We start from the raw sequence: 27,725 nt of genomic DNA on the forward strand, positions 1-27,725 counted from the left end.
AATGGCTGAAGCTTCGTTTGCACATGGAAACTAAAAACCTGAAAGAAAAAAAACTTAATTCCAGCGGTTGATGTGAAATAATTGAAAAGTTAAAATGACTGTAACAACCCTCCCGGTCTCCCCTAGGCTGAATAGTCGCTGTCGACACTCATAAAACCGCAAATTTAACCCAGTAGGCTACAGTAGGGACGTAGCCACAAGTAAACTTAAAGGGGGGGGGGGGGCAATCGCCTCCCTTCTCAAATCTTATATTGTCTCTCTAAAAATATGTTCTATTAAGCCTACCATTACAACGTTTTAGTACAGTAGGCTACTGTTGTAATTCATGTTGAATGACGTTTGTCTCCTCAACAGTTGCTTTGCCCCCCCAAGATCGGGACTTTACGACTAAGTCAAAGTCCCGGCCCTAAGATTTACTTTCTAGCTACGTCTCTGATCCAGTATGGATACCAAAAATATTTGGGACCCAGGTCAAAGCTACGTAGCCTATTCTATTATATAGGCTATCTTATGTTGTAACTTACTTTTTGAATTTTATGCTACGGTAAGAGAACAGTTAATAGAGTGAAGATTTGAAAGTGCATTGGCCTATTTTCTATTGTGTTCGGTTGAAATTGAGGATTTAAGAATAGCCTAAGTCAAGAATTCGTAAAAATAAAAACTACTGAACTGCTACCATCAGTAGCCTTCACTCAAAGATGCATAGTCATATGCATGAATCTCTGCCTTAACAAATTATTTTAAAATAAATTTATTACAATCACAGTGCGAAAAGTAAACAACATATGCGAAATACAATTTACAAAATAAAAATGCAATATAAGTAGCCTACTAGGCTACGGTAACCAAAGATCTTTAAGACTACCATGCAACAATTTGTACGTAGTTTTATTGTTTTTTAAGGTCGGTTCTGGTGGAAGAAGAAATGACAGACAGAATTTTTCTTCCAACGATGTTCAGTGGTTCCATCTCTTGACCTTGGCGTACAGGCTCTTGAAAGAATTTCTGGCGCAAAGCAAGCTTGGCAATAGAATTAACTTTGCGCTTTATCTTCGTCTGGAAAGAATTGACAGGCCAATAATCTGAAACATACATTAAGAAATTACTTGGTGTGTTAGCAAAGCACGGCAAGTTGACTAGTCAATTGGCTCTGTCCCAGCCAACAACCTACGATCTTTTCTACATTAATTTAACGTAGCCTATGCAGAAACTGAGTTAACGTCAAATAATAAAAAGAGCATGCAAACTACTTTTGGTTGGAAAGACGGGCCCGCCCCAAATAGCGAGGACCCAAAAAGAATCAGTTTGAAAGGAGACCAAAAATTGTAAAATAATCCAAACCTACATTGAGAATTAGCCAACGACGGTTAGTGTGATAAATGAAAATGCAGGGCCGTAGTTCTTCTCAGCTCAAGGGCCACTCTAGCCAATATGACAATTGAATAGTCACGTTTTTATGCTTAGGTGATCAGTGAACAAACTAATGCAAACGCCTTACTTGTAGGGTAGCATTTTGTGTTAGACCGGAACAAAGGCCATATTTAGTAACGGGTGAAGCCGGCCAGGCTCCGCATAGAAAAGATTACTTTTTGATCAATGTAGATATAAATGGGCTCTGCATAAGTTCGTTTACCTTTTATTACAACAAAGTAGCTTATCACTAATAATGATACTGACCGCTTCTAACAAAAGAAGATAGCTGTTGCTTTGTCACAAGCTCTTTCTGTTCCGGTTCGTTCTCGTGCTCCTCGCCGTCTACAAAAAAAATGTTCAATTTTTTTGTTTATTAGCGCGATAGATTTATTTGATAGGCTACAGGTATGAGACAAAATAAGATAAAAACTCTCAGGCCTACAGTTGCAAAAAGTAATGGTTACACCCATATAGCCTAGTCAGAATAACACGTAAGTGTAGGTACACTGAAGACGCCAATTACTCTATTTGTCAATCCTTTTTCATCGCAGTTCCCATTCGATACCTATGATTCGATATAAACAAAGTGGGTTTCCATCTGTTTATCGACACTATAGACATTTTAAGCCTATTGTAGACTATTTTAGAAATATATTATTTGATTTAGTTCCAATCGTAACCTATTGGCTGTTCTATATTAAAAGATAAGCTTAAGTTGGATGACGAGACTGTCGAGTGGCTGATCACCTCATGCCCAAACATATAGTCCGGAAGAAAGCTCATACGACGAAGAAGAAGAAGCTTAAGTTAACAAACATTTCTAAGTAAAAAGGCATTTAAAGGTGTAGTTTCTTACTTGTCGTTGAAGATGGTGAGATATTATCAGTCTTGTTTTGCGACTGGGGTTCTTGTTTTTCAGCACACAATGGGTTGTTGTTATTCATCAGAGGATTGTCTATCATTGTGATATTCACAAAATTGCCAATAGAACAAGCTTTGGTTGTTTGCTTTGAAACAGGTGTTCTAGCTGTAAAACAAAATTCTGTGGTATGGGATGCTGTTGACTGTCGTGTGAGTGGTAGCCTAACTAGTATCGGCAATGACGGTTTAACTACCGGTACTGAAAAAGTAAAAATATGACTTATTGATTTGGCTACTGCTGAAAGAATAGTCAAAGCTACATCAAGAAAATGAAATATCTTCTGACAGGTGGCAAACCCACAACAATGCTCGATATAAACGAGTCGGTTACATGTCTTGTAATACAAACGAATTTATTTTCACACAAGTCAGTTCAATCATAAACAGCTAAAAATCGATTTCGATCAGCTAGATCAGGGGTCACCAACCTTTTTTGCATGCGGGCCACTTCGGCACTAAGGAGAGCTGTGGCGGGCGCACTAATAAAATTTTAGGTAGGCTGACTCTTATGCTAGAAAAGAACGCATTTCGTACCCAGTATCCAGCGTTAGGCTACATGTTGTTAATATATATCTTGGAATACCGCAGCAACAAAATTAGTCGAACAGCGCTACTGCCAGGCCAAGCTCCTTTAACGACGCTTTTGACTTCTTTAACAATGTCTAATAAACGAGGCCACTTAAAAGCAAGATTGGTGTTGTCACTTCGCTTTGCAAAAGATATCTTGCAATTAACAGTTTCAGTAAACAAAAAGAACGCTTATGGAAATCACCGAAAAAACGTTTCTTTCTATCGTAACTCATGAACAGTGTTCCCTCTTAAAAAGCAATGAGTTGGTTTTTCATCCTTTTTGGGAGAGTCTATAAAACCGTCTTTCTTTACTTATTAGACAACTGTCACTTGCGGTGCTTATCAGCATGGCAAGAATTGTTGATTAAACAACATTTTTGCAGTAATAAGCTAAATACTTTTCAACTGCCCGGAATAATAATATTTCCACTTTGTACGCGTTTTAATCAACCACTGGGACAGTGTGGCTGGACATCGCATTGGAATAACTTTAAGCGACCCCTACCTAGAACTACAATCTGATTGGTCGGTCGGTGGAATCGTATGCAAAGCGAAAATATGCTTCCCGGAAAGTATATTTTGCCTTCATGCACTTTAACTCCTCAAGAAAAGTATTTTTGGTTATACTGTACTTGTACGCTGATGCATTCCGCGGGCCGCACAAAACAGCGTGGCGGGCCGCATGCGGCCCGCCAGTTGGTGACCCCTGAGCTAGATCATCTTTAGTTAAGCTTATTCAAATAGATGTTCAAATATTCTATTTGAATAAGCTTAACTGAAGATGATCTAGCTGCTACACCTAGCTGATCAAAATCGATTTTTTATTACCTTGTTTACTTTTGGTCGATGTTGTTTTTGGAGTTCGCAATTGGTTGGTTGCCAATGTCGTATGATTGTTTTTGGGCTCCTTTGCCTTTACATTGATATCTGGCACAACAAATCCTCTTTTCCATGGCAAGGATTGTGGCTTATCCTGTGGATTTGTTATGCCTGAAAAACCTGAAAATGTACAAAGCACTTCGTGACCTTGTTTGAAAGTTATTTTTTTGTTTTAGAGGTTTAGGCAACTGTTTTTTCGTTCCGAAAAAACCCACGTTATCACAAACATTAGCTAAAGATAATAATTTTGAACCATAATTATTATTATTAATGATATCGCAAACGTAAAACAAAAAACTTTTTCGTTGGGCAAATCATTGAGCAAATGACTGCAACAGTAAGTGATTCAACACTAATACACGCAACAACCTACCATTTTTAGCAACGGCCCTTTTTAGTAGGATTTTGGGCAAGGTCTTCACTGCCTTTGCTTCAATGCATAAGGGGGGACTTTTTTTCAACCGAATATCGGACACAGCAACTTGAGACCCTCGCAAGGATGCTGGCACATCCTGCTGGTGAGCTGTCATATCCGATATACGAGGAATAGCTGTAAAATAACGCAAAAATAACATATTGATACATATCTACTTGGTTTTTATCAAAATGTGGGTTAATTCATCAACTTAAAAACTTTTCAATTCTGTATTGTCGCATTTCAAATTACCAAACCGGTTGTGTTCTGTTAACTTATGGACTATCTTAATTTATGAAGCTGCTTAATCTATCACTTGTGTTACAGTAGCAAGCTATTAGTTGTTAAAAACAAATATACACTATGTCACATATAGGCGCTACCTATCTTACTGTACATTATGTCTAATTTTTTTTTAACGGAAATGTAGCCTAATAGTAACGTACTTGACATATTTATACGGTACCTTTTGTACGGTTCAACTTGGCACTTTTCTGCACTAATTTTGGGAAGGATTGAACATACTTTGTACTGCTTTGTAGCACTTTGTGCTTCCCAAGTGCATCTTTTGCATCCGACACACCGGTCTGAACTCGCTCGTCGTGTACTTCGGAGAGGATGTGTGTGGTTGGTGCACGGGATTGATGCCGCACACCAAGCACGCTCATTTCACCTTGTACGTTCAAAGCATCTTTTTGACTCGGCACGTCTGGTTGGTGTAACAACACAATTGTTTGTGGTGGAGAAGTCCTTGGACTGTTTGATTGAGTTGTTGTCATCTGCATTTCTGACACAACAAAATGTTCTTTTGTTGGAGAAGATTCTGGCACATCCTCTGTGTTTGCTGTGTCAGATACGTGTGACAGATCTAAATCAACAAAACAGATTTAAAAAAGGCTACTCCGATTTTGTAGGGTGATCCAAAAACTACTGCTGGTACGATCTGAGACTCAGGCTCACTGGTAAAACTAATCCAAATATATTTTAAGATGCTTTAAATTGAGTTTCGCTTTTTGCAGCATGATTGTTGTCTGGGGGAATTTAATAGGTCAGTGATAGGAGGATGTGTCCCTTGACTTTCTGTGGTGGTCATGTTATGTGGCTGGTCCCTTGATTGTTTCCAGTTTAATCTGTTTTTCTTACGGCCTTTTCTATATTTTGAGATGTTTCAAGGAAGAAGTAGGCCTAGCCCAAGTTCATGCTATGTACCTGAGTGCGGTTTTGTCACTTGATGTAGTAAATAAGTACAAGCCAAACTCCACTAGCAAAGTGAGTCAGTTTGTCATTTAGAAATCGGTTTTTACTTTTACTTACCTTTCATTTTTCTTTGGCTTTTCTGTAGTGGTGGCATTTTCGGCTTGTTAATCGTTACCAACTGGCTATTTGACACAACAAATTGATTTTGTTTTGGCAAGGATTCTGGCATATCTTGCTGGTTCGTGGCGTCTGATCCTGTTGGCAACTCTGAAATGTAGAATGCTCAATGAAAGAATGTTTTTGTTTTACTCAACGATACTTCAATGTTTTCACTTCATTCTTAGAGCATATATTACTTTCAAATATTATTTTTTTAAACTTTTTGCAAATCTAAATGATTACGCTGAGGATAAGAGGATAATCATCAAATAAAGACATACCTTGTCGGATTGCAGTTGCCATCTTAGTTGACACTTCTGGCTGGCTCGTTGTTGCCACTGTATGTGGCATACATTGTTGGTTGGTTGTAGTGATCACTTGTAAACTTTTCGACTTGTTTTCAGTCGATTGGAAATCGGGCACAACACCTTGCAGATGTGGCCCAGTCAAGGATCCGGGGAACTTGTCATGGTTTGACATGTCCGATGTAGTAGAAAAGTCTAAACATATAAAAACAGGTTATGAATGGCTACCTTAAAACATTTACCAGCAAAAGTTCTTGACTTTAACTAGTTTTCGCAAGTGAGAACGACAAAACTTTAAACTGTCTGCCGGATTTTGATGAAATGCATTATAGCCGATTTACAAACAATAAAACAGCTTACAAAATAAACCTGACATTAAATTATAAACCTCTCTAAAACAACTTTTCTGTGAATACTCTAACTCTCATGCAAATGCAATCAGTACCTAGTTTACGTTTCACAGGCAAGAGTTTGCAAAACTTTTTCGTCTCGTTTGTTGTAAGTTCTGAGCGTTTAGTTGCACGTCGTGGTACTTTGCGCTCCTCAAGTGCACATTTTGTGTCCAACACACCGGTCGGAAGTCGTTCATCATGTACTTCGGGAAGGGTGAGTGTGGTTGGTGCACGGGATTCATGCCGCACATCAAGCACGCTCATTTCACCTTGTACGTTCAAAGCATCTTTTTGACTCGGTACATCCAATTGGTTGAGTATCGCCTTTGCTTTTGGCGAATAAATCTCGTCGTTAGTCGTTGTCATCTGTCGAGACCCTTCTATACGAAATGTTCCAGTTTGCATATCCAACATAGTAAATGGTGGTTGTCGTGGAGAAGATTCTGGCATATCTTCTTTGTTTGTTGCGTTCAATGTAATGGACAAATCTGAAGTTAAAAAAAAATATCTATCAGCTATTAACATGAATTAGTTGAAGACTTAGATCTTTCTCATTTTCTGGAAACAAGTGATGTAAATTCAAATTAATGCGTATTACAAAATTTCAAATTTATGCTTATTTGTTGTAGCATTTTTTTTTCTTACCATTTGTAGAGGGAGGGTTCACTGTTTCATCTGTAATCATCACTTGGCAATTCAATGACTGAGAACGTTTTAAATCTGTAGAAAAGAAAACTTGTAAAGGATTTTTATTGGCATTACAGTTGGAAATAAATTCCATTTTGGGCGATATTTGTAGGTGGTAGTGTTGTTCGCTATGTACCGTATCAACAACCTTTCATGAAAATGCAAGAAAAGTAACGATTTGTCAAACCACCAACTACGAAGAATTCTATTACTTTTGTGTATCTTTAGTTCAAGTCTAGTTACCATGTTCTTTGCGACTTTGGATCTGAAGGCCATGTTCATTTCGTAGCGGCGGTGTGCCGCTCCGCGGGGTCATGCACATTTCCAGTTTGTTTTGTGCATCTTCTTGATTGTCTCGGTGAGTGTCATGACGCAGTTGCGGCTTTACGTATGAGCAAGATGGTTGACTGTCAGTCATCTCATCAAGTACATCAGAGCCTTCATGCACTTCCAATGCCCTTTGCTTTCCGCGAATATCGGGCCACATTAGCGTTGACGTCATGTGCGAGCTTCCTCGCTCACGTGGCGCCAATGGGAATGACGGCATTATAAACCGGTTTTCTTGTCTCGGAAATGATTCTGAAATCCCTCTTTGCTTGGTCGCGAATGCTGCGCTTGAGAAATCTAAAATATAAATGCATTTTCATAACTTGCTTTAGCTAAACGTAGTCAAGAGGAATAAGAAGATAAATAATGCACAAGCTTGAAGATCAAATTCGGATCTCAGACTTAAGACATTCAACATACTTTATATCCACATCTCCAAATGGACCTATACATATTTATTAATAAAATGCATTTATAATCGCTATTCCAACAAGAAAAACCTATTTCTGTATCTTACATTCATCTTCTAAAGCTGTTTGTGATAGATTGTGCAAGACTAACTTCTCATCTGTATCTTACATTCATCTTCTAAAGCTGTTTGTGATAGATTGTGCAAGACTAACTTCTCATAGATATGCCGCTTTGACAATAACAATTAAAAAGCACTTGAGTAAACTTTTCTCAGTATTATGGTATTTGAAAATTGTTGCTGTACCTGTATCATAAGCTACTAACCGTCTCTTAAATTCTGGTATCTTCCTTGTGGTTGTTGATCACCAAGGCAAGAATATTCTAGTTCCAGAAATTCACTAAGATCATCTGCATCTGAAAAAACAATTAATTTGATCTTGGTAACGTTACTTTTAGACTTAGACGTGATGATACTTTTAGGTGAAGCTAGCCTGAAAGCAGAAACGCCCATCTTCTTATCTGCCTTGAAGCATGTCATTTAGGATCTTACCAAGACACAGTCCGATGCTTTCAGTGATCGGCGAACCAATGACGTTTGAATTTTTGCCATAAAAGACAACACGAGACATCATAACTTGATCGTGTGACTACAACATTGAGATTATTCTAAAGCAACAAATCACTCACCATGACGAATGTATTCTCCAACCACGTCATTTTTAAAAGATTCGGCATAATCTTCTCCTATCAGTAAACAAGTAATTATAAGAATAGAATTAAAGTTATATTGACAAAGTACTTCTTCTCATTAAAACACTTGATTGTGTAAGAAACAAGTAGGCCTCCGCCCTCCATTACACTGAATTTCGGGGCATTTTGGGGAGTACATAAAAATTTTATTTTATCAACATTCTTACCTTGAAGTCCATAAGGGTTATGAAACCAGGCGTAGGGATTTCGTTCAGGTATAATTTTTACCTTGGCAATCGTTTTTGAGAAACGAACCGCTCTTTGCGGATCTAAAGGAAATATAGAAACAATTTATACCAAATTTTTCTTGTCACGTTTGGAGTTTAGTTCTGAATTTATGCTGCTGCTGGCCTAGTTTTTACCCAAGACAAAAACAGATAGAAAACATCTTTGCGGTTATCCCCATCAACTTAATACAATAATTTGAAATTTAATACAGTTTTTTTTTAATTCTTACCTTTTGTTGATTGCTCGGCAGTACATTGAGGTTTCAAAATGCTTTCAACATCTAAATTTTAAAACAAGTTTAAGATTTAAATCTTTGGAAGAAGACCTTCTAGTTTTGTTTGTCGTATCCAGGCTTACACCCGGTGGTTGAAGATTTAGATTAACTGGACGGGAAGGCAAGGAAGCCAATCTTCGTGTCCACCTTCAGGCATGCCTTTAAGTGTCCTGCCAGAGACACAGCCACATGCTCTTGAGCGGTGTCGAACCGGCGCTCTTTCGATTGCCGTTCCATGGCTCACACCGCTCGGCTATGCAGCCGACATTTTATTTGTCGTATCCAGGCTTACACCCGGTGGTTGAAGATTTAGATTAAGTGGACGGAAAGGCAAGGAAGCCAATCTTCGTGTCCACCTTCAGGCATGCCTTTAAGTGTCCTGCCAAAGACACAGCCGCATGCTCTTGAGCGGTGTCGAACCGGCGCCCTTTCGATTGCCGTTTCAAGGCTCTCACCACTCAGCTATGCAGCCGACAATGCAACTATGCAGCCGACAATGCAGACTATGCAACCTTCTAGTAAAGGTTAGAAAGCAACTATTGAGTTTAAGACTTTACCTTGATGAGGCGAAAGACTTGGTTCGTGGGAATCTTCACAAAGTACTTTCATTTCTTGATCGTCTCCTTCAGCTGAAATTACAAAAAAGATAAGCATTATCTGTCATGCACAGTATACTATATTATTGAATCTGCTGACTAAAACTCATATAGCTTTTAAAACTAAGAACATATATGCCTAATAAAAGCTTCTTATCTTTTAATCGTATATTTTCTGATGCTACACTACCTTTAGGTATCACTGAGCGTTTGAAATCAGTGGAGTAGTTTTGTTCGTACAATTCTGGGTCTTGCTCTTTTAGCTCTTTGCTCCTTTCGATATCTTCATCAAGTTCGGTAAAGTCTAAAAAGGCACACTTTTAAATATTTTGTAAAAGTTCAGTGAACGTCAGACCAATCTATTTTGGAGAAACCAAAACAAGACTTTGCAGTAAAACCTTCTAATAGAAGTTAGAAAGTAGTTATTGAGTTCAAGACTTTACCTTGTTGAGGTAAAAGATTTGGTGCGTCAGAATCTTCACAAAGTACTTTCGTTTCTTCATTGTCTCGTTCAGCTGAAATTACAAGAAAGGTAAACATCATTTGTCATACACGGGATACTGTATTATTAAATCCCCTGACTAAAACTCACTTAGGTTTTTAAAATGAAGAACATACCCTTCTAACAGAACTCTGCGACATAAATTAGTGATGCGATACTGACGAGCCCAGCTTCTTGGCCGAAACAAATGTGTCTATCTTTATTAACTCTTGCTGCACTCGACTGCTGAGAAACAGAAGCTTCTTATCTTCTAATTGTGTATTTTCTGATGCTACACTACCTTTAGGTATCACTGAGCTCTTGAAGCCAGTGGAGTAGTTTTGTTCGTACAATTCTGGGTCTTGCTCCTTTAGCTCTTTGCCTCTTTCGATCTCTTCATCCAGTTCGGTAAAGTCTAAAATAACAAACTTTTAAAATTTTTATAAAAGTTCAGTAAAGGTCAGATCAATCTGTTTTGGGGAAAACAAATTATTTTCCTTGCTTCCTAACAACAAGCTGCGTACGAAAGTTCCAGTAGGCTACTTTATAATAGGAACGATTCTTACCAAAATCAACTCCAGGATAGTCAATATGAAGGTAATCGCGGAAGGACTTTCGAGGAGCATTTGGATCAGAAGGATCTGTGTAACGTATTAAGGAAAATAAAATAGTTACAAAAATCGTATTTACTCAAACCCCACAATAATCCTCATGCAAAAGTAAACATTGCTCTTAAATCCAGTTAAAATCAAACTAATAAAAAATAATCAGATCACAAACCGTAATCGTCATCTTCTTCTTCATCATCTGAGTAGTAATACTCTTCGTTTTCTTGTGATATTTCATCACTTTGGTTGACGTCGTTGTAAGACGGTTGATCGGCATCTGTTTTTATATTCTTTGTTACAGTTATAAACACTAACGGGTACACTAGGCTGCTTTAATAAAAGTCTTTTAAATTTAGCAACATGCATCGACTCTTGATGTACGCAATGAATAGGCTTACCTGGTCGTCTTTTTATATAATCCTACGACTGCATCTCAAAAACAAAACTGATTTTTTGCCATGAGTTGTGTTGTTACTGTATCTACTTTATAACCTAGGTTAATTGTAGTGCGTTGGAGATCACGATTCAAACATAAAAAGACGTGAATATCAATTCAAATGCTCAGCCCGACCATAGTTGGCAGTGGGCTACTTACACGACGACATCCTGTCTTCATCTTGGTCTTCTCGTTCTTTATCTCCATCTTGTTGTTGCATAAGTTGTGAAAGAAAACCGAGATCATTCTTTGGTTTCAATTCGTAGAAATCTGAAGTTCTTCCCACATCTGAATATATTGTCCAGCTTTATTGACTAGATGGTTAGATACTACCTGGTTATGTAAAGATTTCAGGTAGAAATTAAAATAAATTTCTAACCATATGTTTATTTACATTTTATAACAACCCAAGAATATGAATTGGCAAAATTCCATTGTTTTGATCATTTCTTACCATTTGACGGGACTTCAGGAATTGGTGAAAGTTTTCTTAGAGCTTCAGTCTGTGCAGCAAGTGCTGATGGCACAACAACTTCATTTGCATCTGTATTTTTAAAAGCATGGTTCCAATACAATACATTCTTGGGTCTATTTAAAAGCCTCTTGGGATAAGATTCTGTTAGAATAAGCAATTTAAAAGCCTCTTGAGATAAGATTCTGTTAGAATAAGCTTTTTCTGATGATCTCAATAATTAAGGGTGAAAGAGGCTGAAGGGTTTTAGGTTAATGGTAACTGTATTTGATATAATTCGCTCTGCTTGGCCTTTTTGCTTGGCTTTAAGCACTTTCTATACATATTGATGATATTTATTAATCACCTCTACAAGTCATTGTACCTCTATTAATTCGAAATATTCTTGAGCTCTCAACGTATGAGATATTCATATGCCAGATTTCGTAAGGAATCTCTTCACATCACATAAAAAGTTATCTGTTGACCACTTTTAGGGTGTTTGTCACCTCCCAACGTAAACCTATGTTTTCATGACGTAACAACTTACCTGAGTTCAAATCTTGCTCGTAAACGAAACTGAAGCTTGGTTCGAGTGCGTGAGTTGGTGACAGACAACTTGGTAAGACAACACTAGTGCCTGAATTGACTGGAGCTGTAAGTGAATCAAAAACACTTTCTTTGGTTTGCTCTTCTCCAGTGACTTCTGTTTCATCTCGGGGGTATTTTTTACCAATTTCCACATTTTCGGCGTGTTTTGTTTCGCGATCTATGATACAAAAACCAGAAAATCAAAATAATTTAAACATTTTTATGATATTAGGCTGAGTTTGTTTTGTTATAGATCATGTAACTTTGTTTGTTTTGATTCGTTACAAAAACAAGACTAGCGACCACATAGTGTAAAGAAGCAATACAGCAGCTTGTCTTTTTCTCCGTACAGTGCGACAATCACATCAAACACAGATTTTTTTTTTTTTTTTTTATCGAAAACAAGACCTCTTTTTACCAACGTGGCTTTAAATAAAAATTGATGAACTGTTTGCACGGCTTGTCAATGTATTAGCGAGAAGTAATCCAAGGGGATTAAGGTAAGTGTTCACCAATATGATTATTTTGCTTGGATAATATACAAAACATAAATTCGACCTGAACAAGCAGTAGCAAAAGAGAAATTTCCCGTTTTTAATTGGGAAATTTAGCTTTTCACAAGTGTTACTAGAGCTTCAAAAGTTATGCAGAAACCAAGCCTTTGGTTTACCACAAGTCTCTATATTAGGCACAAATCACCTCACCTGCCACCAAGTTGCCTGGCTGAATAACATTGCTCGGTTCATGAATACCAGTGGGTGATGTGACTGAGTTAGAGGACAAATCGAAAAACATTTCTTTAATTTCATTTTCGTCGTTGACGCAGACTTCAATCTCTTCCGGGATTTCTTGATCCGCAATTTCAATTTTTTCCTTTCTTTGATCTTTCAATCAAAGTAAAATTACATTGGACGGATATTGATAGAGTGACCTGGTAAAGTTTGTAAGTAACCTACAGGCTATATTCAACACAAGAAACAATTATCTCTTCACAGAGAGAAATGTTGACTTATGGTCTAACATGAAACTACTTCCTATTCTTACCGATCATTGGAGAAGGGCCTGCTTGTTCTTGTCTACGCTTGGCCAACTTTTGCAATTCCATTTCAAGCAGTTTTTCGAATTCGTCTAAGTATAAAATTAATGGAATAATTAATTGGAAAACTTTTGTTTTTGAGTAGATGGAATAATTTCCAGGCAACACTTCAACAACAAGCGGAAACTTCACTCTGTCAATCTCGGTGACATCCCCGACCACCAGGGATGTCCCTCTCAAGGCTTGCGTGGGTCAGGCTTAACCGCCTGCGAACTGGCGTCGGCCGCTTTCGTTCGGACATGTACAAGTGGGGCCTGGCTCCTTCATCAGAATGAGAGTGTGGTGCCACTTAACAGACCGCAGACCATATCGTCCACCACTGCCTAACCCACTGGCCTCCACACGGTACGCATTGTCTGAGGGTCCTGGATGACGAGACTGTTGAGTGGCTGATGATTTCCTGCCTCCAATCTAGCCTGGAAAGATCTGCTCATGCGCCGATGATGATAGTGACCGGGCCTGCGTCAGTTGATCAAAGCCTTTACAAGTATGAGAAATTGCCAGGATTAAGCTCTCAAAGAAGCTTTTCCAGTTCGAGGATAAAGATCAAATCTATCAATTCATATAAGCCTACATCAAAATTGGAAATGAAAATAATTATAGCCTACATAATTTTTCAATGCAACCATTGTTCAGCAAAAAAATGTTTTAAAATCAGAATGTCTTTAACGAATCACTCTAATTTTGTTTTTGATGAAGTTTCATTGCATGATGTTATGAAAGCAGTTCCTCTGTAGTGTCTCCTTAGTGCAGTATAATTTTGCTGCATCTTTGTTTCACAATATTATGAAAGATCATGGCAGCTCGTCGGTGAAGTTGGCTTACTACCGGATTAGCATATACGGCCATAAGAACGCAGATGATGTACATTAGGGTGTTTCATTTTTTCACCATTTTTGAAATTCAAAATGCCTGGGGTCCCATCTGGTGGTATTTGGCGAAAAAAGTTTACACCCCAAATTTTTTTCAATTATGACGTCATATTGAGGTGGTCCACGAGGTTTGAATTTTTTAGGCCTCAAAATCTCGAAATTTGGCCGTATCTCCGGAACCGCTCATCATAGATCGACAAAATTAGTATCAAAATGCGCAGAAGGATCGGTTTCCTATACCTGATGTAGAGAATATTAAGGTCTATCTGCTTCAGAAAAAAAGTTGTTTCAAAAAGTCTGATTTTCGGTCTATTTTCTCCTGATGAACAGAGATCAGGTGATCAAGATCAAAGTTTTTCTGTATTTTTCCACTCTTGGAAGCTGTTATTGCGTAATAATAGGTGGTGTTAAGGTTTCAGTACTGGGCTTGTCTAGTCTTGCTATCTGGTTAAGCAAAGCCCCATCTTGCATTGCTCCCGGACTCTTCTTGGCACCGTCCACAAAAGAAATGACATGGGAAAGATATATTTCGTTTATGTGGAACATGCATTCAAGGTGAAGGGTATGAATATCATGACCAACTTCATCAATAAAATAATTGACCAGTCGAGTATTGACTCCGGACTTTTTTCCTGTGTTGAGAGCAGTCGTATCAGCCATGACTGAATATACTTGGGATAGGTGAACTCTGCAAGCCTACTAGATGATGGTGCCAAAAATCAGTTCTGCAGTGACCGACACACTTTTGGGAAAAGATTTAACAGCAAGCACACTTTTGTGCTTCCTGCCATTATCATCAACAAGTTGGCCCAAGAAAACGTATCGATCTATTTTATCGACAACGCGCCCATCATAACATAACTGCATGGCAGAAGCTGAGTTGAGAAGGTTCACACTTTCCATCAGAGATTTTTCTTTCGTTTTTTGTCGTTGGCGGTATACTGTCGAAGGTGATGCAGCATTGCAGCAACTTGATCTTTTTCAAGAACCGACCTCATAAGATCTGACTGCTGGCAGACCGAAGTCATCCTACGATCAGCAAGTACACAACTTCTATCATTTATGGAAAAAGAATGTACTTTCTTGTACACTTTTCCCCAAACAGCTGGTTTCAGAGGCTCGTATTCCTTATCATCTTCCCAATTCATATCACCATCAGAGTCGCTTTCGCTACTGTGTAGACATCTAACTACTTCATTTCTTTTTCTCTGTTTCAAACATAGTAGTGCCGATGCTTTGGCAGATTGTATGCCAGAAGTGCTAGGTTTCTCTGTTTGCTAAGCACTGGAAGACCAGCTTTGTTCCATATGCCAACTACATCTTTCAGCAGTTCATCTTTCAAATGGGGTATTTTCTTCAAAAACTTAGGATTAGTTTCGGCTACTTTCTTCCTCAAGTAAAAATAGTGACTGACTATATCTGAATTCAGGGGAAGCACATTTCTCTCCAATTCCTTGAAGTTTTGCATCGACTTAGTAATACCTGACCTTAATGACACTTAATCTAAAGCAGGTGAGCAGCATACCTCTTCCTCAACGGTTACATTAACATATTACAATAGTAATACCTCCAAATTACCATTTCATCTCTTGCAAAACGAACAAGGACTATTATTACGCAATAGCAGATTCCAAGATGGAAAAATACAGAAAATCTTCTTACCTTGATCACCTGATCTCTGTTCATCAGGAGAAAATAAACCGAAAATCAGATTTTTTGAAATAACTTTTTTTCTGAAGCAGATAGACCTTAATATTCTCTACATCAGGTATAGGAAACCGATTCTTCTGCGCATTTTGATACTAATTTTGTCGATCTATGATGATCGGTTCCGGAGATACGGCCAAATTTCGAGATTTTGAGGCCCAAAAATTTCAAACCTTGTGGACCACCTCAATATGACGTCATAATTGAAAAAAATTTGGGGTGTAAACTTTTTACCCCAAATACCACCAGATGGAACCCCAGGCATTTTGAATTTCAAAAATGGTGAAAAAATGAAACACCCTAATGTACATGCCAGAGCATTCACTCAATTTAAACTACAAGACTTCTTCAATTTCAATTGACTTATCTGAAACAAAATAGTTACCTTTCTACCCGAATTGTATTATCTGGAATAGGCATCGACGGCCTCGGAATCGGATGAATGATTAGACTAAGTATTACTGGGGTTGCATGTAATTAGGCTAGCTCTTGCGGTTTTCAAATCATTGAAAGAGTTGTTGGTAACACAAATTCAAAAATGACTGTTGAACATACCGTCAGACTGTTCTTCGTTCGATTCATCCGATGAATCTTCATCACTTGTGACGTCATCTGCAAGTTTAAGTCGTGATACAAGCGCACAACAAATGGTTTCAGAATTAGTAGCGGAAAACATTTGAGAAGTGGTTGCTTGAACATCATCAAATACTACTCTACAGTACAATAGACTATCTTGGTAGTTGGTTGTGGTATGTTCTCTTCATTGAATTTCGAGCTTTGGGGTGATATCTGACGAAAACCTTCCAATTTTGCAATCTTCTTATGTTAAATAGTGTTGTGTATGTGCTTAGCAGCAAGATAAATTCATAAAATAATTACGTCCAAGTTATAAGCATTTCTACCGTATAAGTAATTGATAAATGTTAGTAAGAGCTTTACTGGCACACAGAAATCTCACCAGAGTCTTGGTAGAGATGCTGTGCTTCATAGTCATAAAACCTCGGTCTAATTGCTGCCATGTCACGCTGGGGAATCAGTTTCAATATGGCAATTGTGTCGTCAAAGCGAACAGATTTTGCATCTGAAATTGTACAGTTTTATTTAATCTTGTTGGAAGTTATCATTGTTTGGTCATACGTTTGTCACTCAACATTGTTTGGTTTGGAGATGCAACATTGCCATCATTTTCTATGTTAAGGCATTAAAATCAATCTATCCAATAGAGATCACGAGCTTCAATTTATAGTTTGCTATACTATAGCCTACCTTCAGAGGATGTCGTTGATCTTGGCGGCTTGAGAATTCCCCGCAGATCTGACAAACAAAAAGAAAGTTATTGCAACCTGCGTACTCTGCCATGTTAAATACAAGACATGGATTGGAAATCGTAGTGGAAACCAATGTAAGCTAATGAAAGATGTATTTTATGCATGACACTATGTCACGCAACAAACTGTCACGATAATCACCTTCCTGTGACAATGAAAGGTCTGGTTCTGATGAGTGTTCGGAAAGAACGTAGTTTCCGGTTTCCAGATAACTTGGTTCTATAAAAGGTATTGCTTTGTTCAGTTTGTTGGTAAAATGAGGCTACTTGAAGACAAACTTAACAATAAAGCATGCAAACGTTAGGAATCTGATGCAGCAAAATGATGTAAAAAATTGATAAAGATTATTTGCTGCAGTTTTGAGAGTTCTTCATTAGACCAACTACACTTTCCAATGACAGGCTTACCCTACTTTTTCTATAGGACAAGATTATAGTTAATCTTATGCAAAAAACGTCCCGATTTGCAGGTCAGAAAGTATCACTAGTTCCCCAAGAATATAAAGAAAGCGTTTGCTGATATTTTGCATCTGTTTTCGGTTCATCGATATGTCCATCATTATTCACATGTTGGCACTTTTAGGAACTCCAAATCTCTGACATATACCTACTTACAATACCGTACATAATTAAATATGGTACAGCTTAACTTACCTTTTTCCTCAGGTACAGCTTGAATGTTATCCAGGGCAAAAATGTCGCCATAAAATGGCGTTTCTCCTTCACCGAAGCCTTGGTAAAAACGAAACAGAAAAATTCAATACAGGCGGAGTACCTTTGCATCTTTTAAAATACAAAAGCTACTACCGAAAACAGACCAATTATAAATATAAAACCTAAAACATAACAATATAGTGTCTTCTCTAGATGTCCTCCGAATAACTAATAGATGTTTAAGGAATATACCTTCATAGGAATATCCTGTCCTTTTCTGCTCTTCTTTTAGCAACTTATCAAACTCATCTTCAAAATGTTGGTTGATTTCGTCTGCACTTTGGTCTAACATTTCCGCATTGCATTCTGTAACAGATCATGTTCCCGATTAGATTAATTAACAAAATATTTGTACCGAGCACCTTTGTATATTTAGTAGATGTTTTGAGATAAAACTAAGGTATGTCTAGCAGCTTTATTTGTGTGTTTACAGATTGTTATAAATGTTCGTGTTGTATTGTTACAATTTTATAGCTCTAATGTCAGAATCACAAAACTTTGACACAATGTGTCTGTGCTAAAAAAAATGTGCAGTGATCAATATACTTGGGCAACGATATACATTGGCACATCACAGAACATCTTCTTAGTTGAATGATTTAGTACTGGTTATAAAAATGAAAGGATTTTTAATATATTGGGTATCACTGATCTGCTATTTTCAATCCATTTTCAATTGATCATATACCTGCAACCACCGCAATGTTATTTTCGTTGATGTTACTCTGTCGGATGAGCTCGTCAACGTCTTCGTTCTTGTTTTCTTCCAGATCTTCTGTGCTGTTCTTCTTTTCAATTTTAAAATCTTCATGTTCGTTTTGACTGGTGTCATATTCATCTTTGGTTGCATTTGGATGATTCTCTTCAAGTTTATTTTCAAGTTTCTCTTGGTTTTCGAATTTTTCTTCTATGTCTTGTTGGTTTGCATCATTTTTTCTCATGTTTTCGTTTTGTTCTTCATGTTCTTTTTCAACTACGTCTTGGCTCTTCAACTCTTCAATAGTTCGTGTTGGATTTTTAACGTTCTGTTCATTTTTGTCGTTTGATTCTTTAACTCCAAATGACTCCATATCGGCAAAGAAGTCATCTAGAACCAAATTGTATTCAAGCGTCATGCCGTGCTAAGACTAAAATTGCAATCACTTTGTTCTAGTAGACTGCTAGACAACCCAAAATTAGTGGTGTTATGTTTCACCGTCATTCAATCCCGGTTTAAATCAATTTTATCTGACAAGAGCTAATTAGACCATTACCTGAGGCTTTGCACATAGAATATGCTTCATCTTCATTGAAGTTTTCATCGAGGTCTCTTTCTGGCACAAAATTTTCTACTTTGATATTTTGGTCGAAACGTACAGATTTTGGTTCTGTGCCAATTGAAATAAAAAAATTATCAGCTGTGGAGATGTAAAGACAATACCTGGCACCACAACAATGCAACTAAACCATGTGAAAACGCATAATATGTCGAAACTTAATCTAATCAACAAAAAAGTGCCCAAGATGTAGAAACTAGACTCATGTTTAGCAAACGTTACGAAAACTATATATATACTGTTTATTAATAATATTTTACGAATATCTGTTGTTTTGTTTAGGTGAAGTAAGTTATTTTCCTGACGAGGGCAGAAAGGTATTCCAAAAACGTTCGAATTTATGTAGTTGTCTTTTTATTTTATGTATTGTTTTTGGATTATGCAACTCAATCCTATCAAGTTGCTATCAATATCTGTCTATGGTATTCAAGAATTATCTCTCTACCAAAGCTATAGCCTACTATACTGTCTTCATATTCAGTGTTATAAAATTAAGCAATTGTTGTTGCTTTGTTTACTGAACGTGAGTTTAGTTTCTACATTTTGGGCTCATTATCTTTTGATTAGATTAACCAGGCGTTTCAACCATTTTTATCCTAAGATCAAAACTTCTTACTTTGAGGTGAAGATTCGTGCAATGAATTCTTCTTCATCATACTCTTTAGTTCTGTAAATGCAAAATAACATAAAGTGTGATGTTACTATTGATATATCCGTATTTAAATACATGTTTGTTCGACAAGAAGTAATTTATTTACGACTATACAGTGTGTTAATACCGTTGTCTAATTACATTGAGATAATTTGCATTGTTATAATCACCTTTTGCATGGACGTCCAAAACTGGGTCGAACACTACAACAGGAACAACGTAGTTCAAGTTCATGAAGCCACTCTCGTCTGAAAAGATTGGAATGTGGTCACATAAAGAAATAAGCAGGAAAGTTTTGAATAATTACACGAAATATCAAAGTTGTTAAAATAAATCCATGTTACTTAATTCGAAAGCCCACCTCTTGGTTGGAATGCGAAATAAAACATGCCTAAAAAACATGATATCAAATCTATGATGTAATGTCAAGTCAAGTGAACATGATGTCAAATCACACAATAAGAAATATATTTCATCAGTTTACCTGAAGTGTTTGAAGAGAGTGATGAAGCGTCATCATCGTCATCATGCCTTTGTTTTCTTATTTCTGCTCCTTTTTCTTCTCCAGCTTCTAGACAACACAAAGTCGTTGACGAAATGGCATTGGGAGATATAGACCAACCGCGTTGTATGTAAATTCTATTTTGTGAAATATTGTTTAATGAACAGTAATTACGTACTCCAAGTAAGGCGGTGGGATGGCACAGTTAAGGAGTTCGCTTTCCAATCACGCAATCCTGGTTCGACTCCCGGCTTATGCTGGTTGTTGACAAACACCGCTCACCTCTACCCAGGGTGTAATAAATTGGGTGGGCGTAATTGTTGAAGTAAAGGCGGCCGAAAGAAAGGAACTGGCCACCCTATTCTCGTTAGTGCCGATGGCTTAGTATAATGAGAACCATATCTTCTCATCCCCGATGCTTGAATCAAGTATGGGACTCACCTTTACCTTTACTTCAAGTAACTTATTTTAGTGTTCATACTGTAAAATTACTTTTAATGCCAGAAGATGTATCAGAAGTATCCACACTTTCTAATTTCTCTTTTGGTTCATTCCCTTTTCTTTGATCTTTACAATCTATATTGACAAAATTGACATAATGCTGTAAACTCTTTAGTTTCTTTTAATCGACCTATAAACAAATAAGAAATCGCATAAAACGTGAATAAATGAAGAAAATTCAGATCATCACCTTCAGTAAAGATTCCTTTCTCAACTGTGTTTTCCTCATCCGTTATCATGAGCATGGTGCTGGAAACTTGTATCCCTACGTCATCCACTGACGCATATTCGCTTCCAATCGCAGCATCCACACACTCTGGTTTCATGTGGTTTATTGCACGACTTCGCATTTCCATTCTCTCCGTGACGGCTGAGCGAAGACGTTGATAGTTAGTTTTATTGCTTGGACACTATCATGTTAAAAGAATACTGCCACGACTAAAAAAACAGAGCTTAAAAAGAAACCTAATCCACAACTCAAAATTAAATTTAGACCACGTAGCGGCCAAATATACAAATCAAATGTTAAAATTTTTATGTTGACATAGTGTAACCCAACCAACAAAGAAAAATTAGTAGTACAACATGTTGCAGATTTGCAAGAATGGGCTATAAAGGGTCAATTAAAAGTATTCTTTTGTTAGTTTTTTCACAAACACTCAACCTACTCCCCACAAGGCGTTACGGGGTTACAGCGCTCGATAAAGACTTGTATTAGCAGCAAAAGCAGCTTAAAAAATTACAGGATAGTGAAACATAGGAACAGTGAAAGACGTTTAAACAATCTTTTTAATGAGAACCTCTAGACAAATCTTACCTGCAGTTATTTCTAAGACTCCCTTGTTGATCTTGCGTACCTTTTTCGTTATTCTGTCCATACCAGCTATGCTCGGATTTACGTTGGGGTTTTGCTCCAACTTGGTGGAGCGTTGCTCTTTGCTGCTCGTTTCTACTGTACATTTAATGCATTCATTAAGTTAAACACTACACCGCAAAGCAAACTCTTAACAAGAATCATATTGACAAAAGACTGATCATTTGATCAACCAACAATTATTGCTTATACTGTAAAACAAATACCTTTATAAGGCTTTTGATCTTACCTTTTTTGGACACTTCTTCAATCATTTGTTCGAGAACACTCGCAATTTCATCCTCTTGGCTCAATTCCAAAGTTTTCATTTGCTTAGAAGTTTCGCCTTTGGAGGCCATGGTCTCTGGGAGAACATTCACAATCCATTGATGTAATTCCCCGGACGGTTTTTTAATTGGACTTTTTTCGTTTGCACTTTCTATTGCAACTGTTTCAGTTTTTCCAGAGATATCGTTTGTTTTTCTTAACAACCGATTCTCAACTGCATTGTCTGTGTCATCCATTTCTGTCGTTTCGTCAATCTCGTATTTTTCTTTCCCCTGTACAGATGAGTTCCCCTGATCTCTCTGATCTTCTTTAGAAACTTTTTTAATTTCAGTTTTCTTGGACGTTTCGTCTTCCTTGTTGTATTTTGCAATGATGTTCGTATCCTTAATTCCAAACGTCACCTTAGCTTCATTTCTTTCTTCAACTTCTTTACTGATTTCATTTTCTCCGGTTTTATTCAACTCCTCAGTTGTTTTGGGCGATTCAGTTCCGTCTTCCACAGTTTTTTCTTGCTCTTCATCTTTTGATTTTTCAAGCATTCCACTTGTTGTCTTGAGGTTGTGTAGTTCAGTTGTATTTTCTGTTAGATTCTTATCCAATGTTTGCTCTTCGACCGTCACATTTTCTGATTCATTTGTTTCCACTGTGAGGTCGTCTCCATTCTCCTGCACTTCTGTCAATTTCTTCTGGGTCTCAATTGCATGTTTTCCTTGACAAATGTTGTTTATTTCATTTTCTTCAAAATCTCCAAGATTTTCATCAGTTATGGCGATCGCTGATGTTGATGTAAAACTTTTCCTCCCTGGTGGTTGGGCTGAATTGTTGGTGTTCGTTGAAACACCCTGTGCCCCTGTTTCCTCGAGCAATGCAATGTCCTCTTGATTTGTCTTCTCAAACAATACAGGATCTAAAAAAATACAGTTTATTTTAGGGTGATAAGCCAAGATTTTATTATTTTCTAGCAACCCTTCTTAGAGTTATTAAACTCTTTGAGACCTTTCTTTGGGAATGTTAAATGAAAGCAAAATGCATAGAGTGAAAAAAGAACTCACCAACACTGCTCGACTGTGAGATGACAGTAGAAAGACGTCTTTGGTTAGGCTCTAGTTCATAGGCCTCACTGACTTCCATTTTGTCCAATGCCTTTCCTTCTTGATCACCTAATACGGAAGGTTTAACTTCATTCTGTTTGTTTTTTTATCAAAATTGCCTCTCAGCTTACATGAACGTTGAAATTTAAACAAATTGATCCTTTTTTAGTTTATAAAATATTATGAGCAATATCATTGCTGAGGAAAATATGCAGTGACTTCAGTGTAATCCGATCATATCATAAAATTAATGTCAAAAAGTCACACTTGCTAACCTTCAGAATTTGACAAATTTTCCACATTAGACATCGATGGATAGTTGTCTGATACAATCAGTGAAGAAAAGAAATCCTCTGCAGATGAAAGCAAACCAATAATCGAAAAATTAAGCTTGTCTAAAGTAACTATGGAATGAAAACGTGTAAAAAATTGATTAAATATCTAAAGTACAATAGATTGAGTTTCGCATTTAGCAGCATGATGGTTGCTTACTTCACAAGTGTAGATATCAAAGGACCTGTTTTAGCCTGATGCTAAAACAAGTCGCTTGTATCTAAAGTACGTTTGACTAAAGAGTATGAAAACATTTACCAATAGACAGAACAAAGTAAATGGGAATTTAAATTACCTTGTCAAAAATGCTAAGAATACAGAACATTAACAGCAAATTGATACTCGTTTTTATATTACTTACCGTTCTGTTCAAACCATTCGTTAACACGGCCACGTGCCTTTTGTATCTGGTCCACGAATTCTGTGTACTCTTCATCTTCTTCCTCTTTAAGAGCTTCTTTTTCTAACAACATACATCACAAAATTGATATTTAGAAACACAAACTTGTTCACTTGCACAAGTATGTTTACGTAGACAACCAGCCCTACGCAAGACCAGTCAAAGACTGAGATAGCTCGTGCTTTTTTAATGAGTTTAAAGCACCAATACCTGAGTAAGTGACAAGATAATTTTTCTATCCTCAACGTATACAAACGTTTCTACCATCAATCAGTACCACTCAAAACAAGGTTCTCCTAAGGAGCATTTCTGCTGATTGGAAGCTAAGCTAGGCTAGATTACGTTTAGTTTTGCAATGTAGCAAGCGTTTTTCAGCAGCAATTATATTTAAGCTTCAAGTAGCAAAGACGATCATCATTACCACATTCCAAATGTTTTCCAGTGATTGGAGGCAAGCGAGCCATCTTGTTTGTTAACTCTTTCATTTTCCTACTTTTTCTTTCCAGTTCTTCGATCCAGTCTGGATAGTTGGCAGGCGACAAGGTTGGTTTGCCTGTAGAAAATAAATTTTATTTCAAGCTTATGTTAAGATATGGCGATGTTGTTCTTCATTTCGAATATGCTCAACGAATCTGAAACAGGATTTGTTATGTGGTTGGTATGCATGGGTACGAAGATTATTTAGGAGCTTACTTCACAGTGTAGATTCAAACGATCTGTTATAGCCTGATGCTGCGGGTTCTTTTTGGCAATATCAAATTACACTAGCTTTCGGAACACAGTTCCCTAGTCATACTAGAACCCGCAGCATCAGGCTATAACAGATCGTTTGAATCTACACTGTGAAGTAAGCAACGATCATGCTGCTAAAAGCGAAACTCATTCAACTACATTATTTAGGAGGCTAATCGCTGAAGCGGTGAAGGACTGTTACAAGGTAGATAACAAGATATAGCCAAACTGAAACATTTTGCTCATTTTCACAATCTTTCTTCTAATATAGATTACAGTTAAACAAGAACCTACTGATGATCCCAATAAGGGTGAAACAGCTTGTGAAGGTTTTTGGTGAATAACAACTACACTTGATATATCATTGTGTGTGTTTGTAGACTTACACAAGTATAACAGTTCAATAAGTTACATAAAATCTTACATTCTACACAAATGATGTTCAAGACGACTTACATGTTTTTGCTTCTGGAGATTTCCGTGGCCCGTCTACACTTGAGCCAAAAGCGTTATCTGCGGGGACGTCAGCTTGAGTTTCTTCGGGGTTGTCGTTTTGATGACCGAGGCTTGTTGAGGCCAAATTGAGGTCGCTTGTTTGTTTTATGCCGGGTATTTTCAAACTTGTCATCATTTGAGAACGTTGAGACAAAAAAGGTTTTTCGTTAACCCTGGAAAAAGCGGATTTTTTTTCTTCGACTTGTAACATATTACGTTTCTGTTTACAAGTGCTCGGTATTGCTTTTGTTTGTTCCTCACACAAAGACACTGGAGTGGATTTACTTTGGTGCAATGAACTGTTGTCATTTTGTTTTGCAAAGTCCTCTCTTTCGTTTATTATAATTTTGGTATCTTCTGTAATCGTTTGACCATCAAATTCAAAAAGAACGTTATTCATACTAGACATACCAAAAAGAGTGGTACTGTCGGATGAATGTTCAGACCTTTCTTCGCTGTCTGATTGACTTTTTTCTAATACTGAAATTTGTCCATCCTGAGAAATGGACAGAACAATCTGCTCCTTTCGCTTTTTTGAAACTTTTTTATTTTTGTCAAAAGCAGAATCTTCCTTCTGGTTTACGGTTGTTTTATCGTTGGCCTCAGGGATCAGCAATCCATTTGCATTATCATTTGTTGATAGGCCGGGAGCTGACTCTGAAGTGTTTATCAAAATCAATTTTCCATCTGGTGCTGTATTTTGTTCTTTGCTTGTTTGTGCTAAATCTTCATCCAAATCTTCCAAACGTTGCTGAAGAGATGTGTTTGAAGTACTTTCATTAGTCTTTACTGCTGAACAACTTCTATACCCAATGCTTTGTTCTTGAGTAGATGAATCAGTTTCATCTGAATCCAGAAATTGATGTTGAGTGATCATGGATACATTATCCTCGTTCATCTGCAAATTTGGAGAAGGTATATGCATCATTTCGTCTTGGAAAAATATTTTGTAATCATCCTGTCGAAACGAAATTTGTGAGCTTGCACCAGATACTAAAGGATTTTCTTCCAATTCAACATCGATATTGGAAACTATGAGCAAATTTTCCATGGAAATGGCACTTTTATCTTGCTCAAACACTTTAGAATTTGGCTTCAAATCTGGAAGGCTCTGAGTAGCGAGCTTGCTGAATTTGCATTTATGAAGGCTACTTCCAACGGCTTCTTCATCTTCACTTTTTGATGTTTGAGAAAGTTGCTCTCCTGAACTGACTCTTTTGCTATCAAACATTTCAGAATCTTGTTTTAATGCTGAAGAGCTCTGAGTAGCGAGCTCGCTGGATTTGCATTTATGGAGGCCACTTCCAACCGCTTCTTCATCTTCACTTTTTGATGTTTGAGAAAGCTGCTCTCCTGAACTGACTCTTTTGCTATCAAACATTTCAGAATCTTTTTTCAATGCTGCATGGCTCTGAGTAGCGAGCTTGCTGGATTTGCATTTATGAAGGCCACTTTCAACCGCTTGTTCATCTTTACTTTTTGATGTTTGAGAAAGTTGCTCTCCTGAACTGCCCCTTTTGGTATCAAACATTTCAGTATCTTGCTTCAATGCTGAAGGGCTCTGAGTAGCGATTATATTGGATTTGCATTTACGGCCACTTCCAACGGTTTCTTTGCCTTTACGTTTTGATGTTTGAGAAAGTTGCTCTCCTGAACTGCCCCTTTCGGTGCCATCCATGAAATCAAAATTTGGTGTGGACACTCGACGTTCAATGTATGTTTCTTTAATTCTCTCGACAGCAAGTAAACGACGTCTGTTAAAGCTTTTTGCAATATTACTTAAAGCAGTGTCCGACGTTTGTTTTTGAGGAAGTTTGCGTCGTGCATAACTTCGTTTTATTTTTTCTTGAACAATTTCATGGTGACCGTCAGAAGCAAGCGCAACATGTTTTGTTTCGGTATCAATGAACATCGTCATTGCAAGGAATTGTATTAGGTTTGGCTGTGAGTCTTCTTCTGACTCTGAATTTGTTTCTGAATGCATGTCAAAACAGTTGTTCAAAGATGTATTCAAAAACTGAACAAAACTAACATAAACCTTTTCTGGTTCCTCTTCATCACTTGTTACCTCATCCAATGAGGAAAAACATTCATGTCCATCCATGTAATCTCCAGAAGAAACCGGCCTTGCAAAAGAGAAAATGGAAGAACTACTATCAACATTTTCTTCCACAACCGGACCTCTTGCTTCAAGACTAAGCTGTTTGGCTTGTTCTTCAACGTTGTTTTCTTGTGTTTCGCTTTCAACCTCTACCTTTCCATCTGCACTATCTGCATCACCTATACTTTCCTCTTCAACTAAGGTCCCACTACAGGGCGTGTTTTGAACCTGACTTTCTGCCTCTGGTGTTTCTTTAGCCTCACTGTCTATCTTATCTTCTTTAAGATTTGTGTCTGTAACAATTAATGTAGTATTTTATCAATGACTGCACTGTGAATGCAATATGCTTGACAATTTGTGTCTTGATGCAACAGACTACCATTAGCACAATATAAAAATGATGTGAAATTCTCACCAGATGGTATACGCTACCAACATTCCAGTAGAGTGAAAAAATATGTAGGCTAAAGAGGCTAGGAAATACCAATGTGGAGATATAGTGTACCGTACATGAATTTTATAGAATGCAGTTTTTAGTTACTGTCAAAAAATCCAGAGCACGTGCAATCTGATTGATATTACGTTCAATTGTCGTGCACTTACAAGCATCGCAATCATTCCCACGTGATTGTTCTACATATAAGCTGCTGTTGT

At 37.4% G+C, this 27,725-nt stretch overlaps 1 protein-coding gene across 2 annotated transcripts; it reads right to left on the minus strand.

Moving 5' to 3' along the window:
• Nucleotides 1-773: 773 nt before the first annotated feature.
• Nucleotides 774-25,404, minus strand: LOC145786909 (uncharacterized). Of its 2 annotated transcripts, none has more exons than XM_082598649.1 (46): nt 24,932-25,404; nt 24,165-24,296; nt 23,705-23,806; nt 23,286-23,363; nt 22,972-23,079; nt 21,882-22,826; nt 21,596-21,730; nt 20,969-21,148; nt 20,770-20,853; nt 20,260-20,343; nt 19,946-20,023; nt 19,740-19,790; nt 19,061-19,174; nt 18,496-18,894; nt 18,000-18,113; nt 17,748-17,825; nt 17,236-17,313; nt 17,033-17,080; nt 16,725-16,847; nt 16,322-16,378; nt 13,136-13,219; nt 12,796-12,975; nt 12,051-12,269; nt 11,504-11,593; nt 11,209-11,337; nt 10,786-10,890; nt 10,572-10,646; nt 10,307-10,420; nt 9,968-10,039; nt 9,715-9,828; nt 9,486-9,557; nt 8,884-8,934; nt 8,594-8,695; nt 8,364-8,420; nt 8,001-8,090; nt 7,182-7,562; nt 6,897-6,971; nt 6,305-6,739; nt 5,836-6,054; nt 5,513-5,662; nt 4,665-5,066; nt 4,157-4,333; nt 3,733-3,903; nt 2,270-2,440; nt 1,678-1,755; nt 774-1,082 (listed from the first exon to the last, which is right to left on the minus strand). In XM_082598649.1, exons 1-46 carry the CDS (start codon nt 25,377-25,379, stop codon nt 889-891), a joined length of 7,443 nt encoding a protein of 2,480 aa, XP_082454775.1. In that variant the 5' UTR covers nt 25,380-25,404; the 3' UTR covers nt 774-888. The 2 variants fall into 2 exon arrangements, with proteins under 2 accessions (XP_082454775.1, XP_082454774.1); XM_082598648.1 differs by having other exon boundaries at nt 20,260-20,346.
• Nucleotides 25,405-27,725: the final 2,321 nt, after the last annotated feature.

This window comes from Aplidium turbinatum, chromosome 17 (assembly GCF_918807975.1).
Source record: "Aplidium turbinatum chromosome 17, kaAplTurb1.1, whole genome shotgun sequence".
In the NCBI taxonomy this organism is placed as follows: Eukaryota; Metazoa; Chordata; class Ascidiacea; order Aplousobranchia; family Polyclinidae; genus Aplidium; species Aplidium turbinatum.

What these genes read in the sequence shown, in the direction of transcription:
- LOC145786909 (XM_082598648.1), bottom strand. Translation starts at nt 25,379, where the DNA reads ATGTCTAGTATGAATAACGTTCTTTTTGAATTTGATGGTCAAACGATT. An exon ending in TTTGGACGTCCATGCAAAAG is followed by an intron (nt 19,791 to 19,945) that starts GTGATTATAACA and finishes TTGCATTTACAG; the next exon opens with AACTAAAGAGTATGATGAAG. An exon ending in GAACCCTCCCTCTACAAATG is followed by an intron (nt 6,740 to 6,896) that starts GTAAGAAAAAAA and finishes TTTTAACTTCAG; the next exon opens with ATTTGTCCATTACATTGAAC.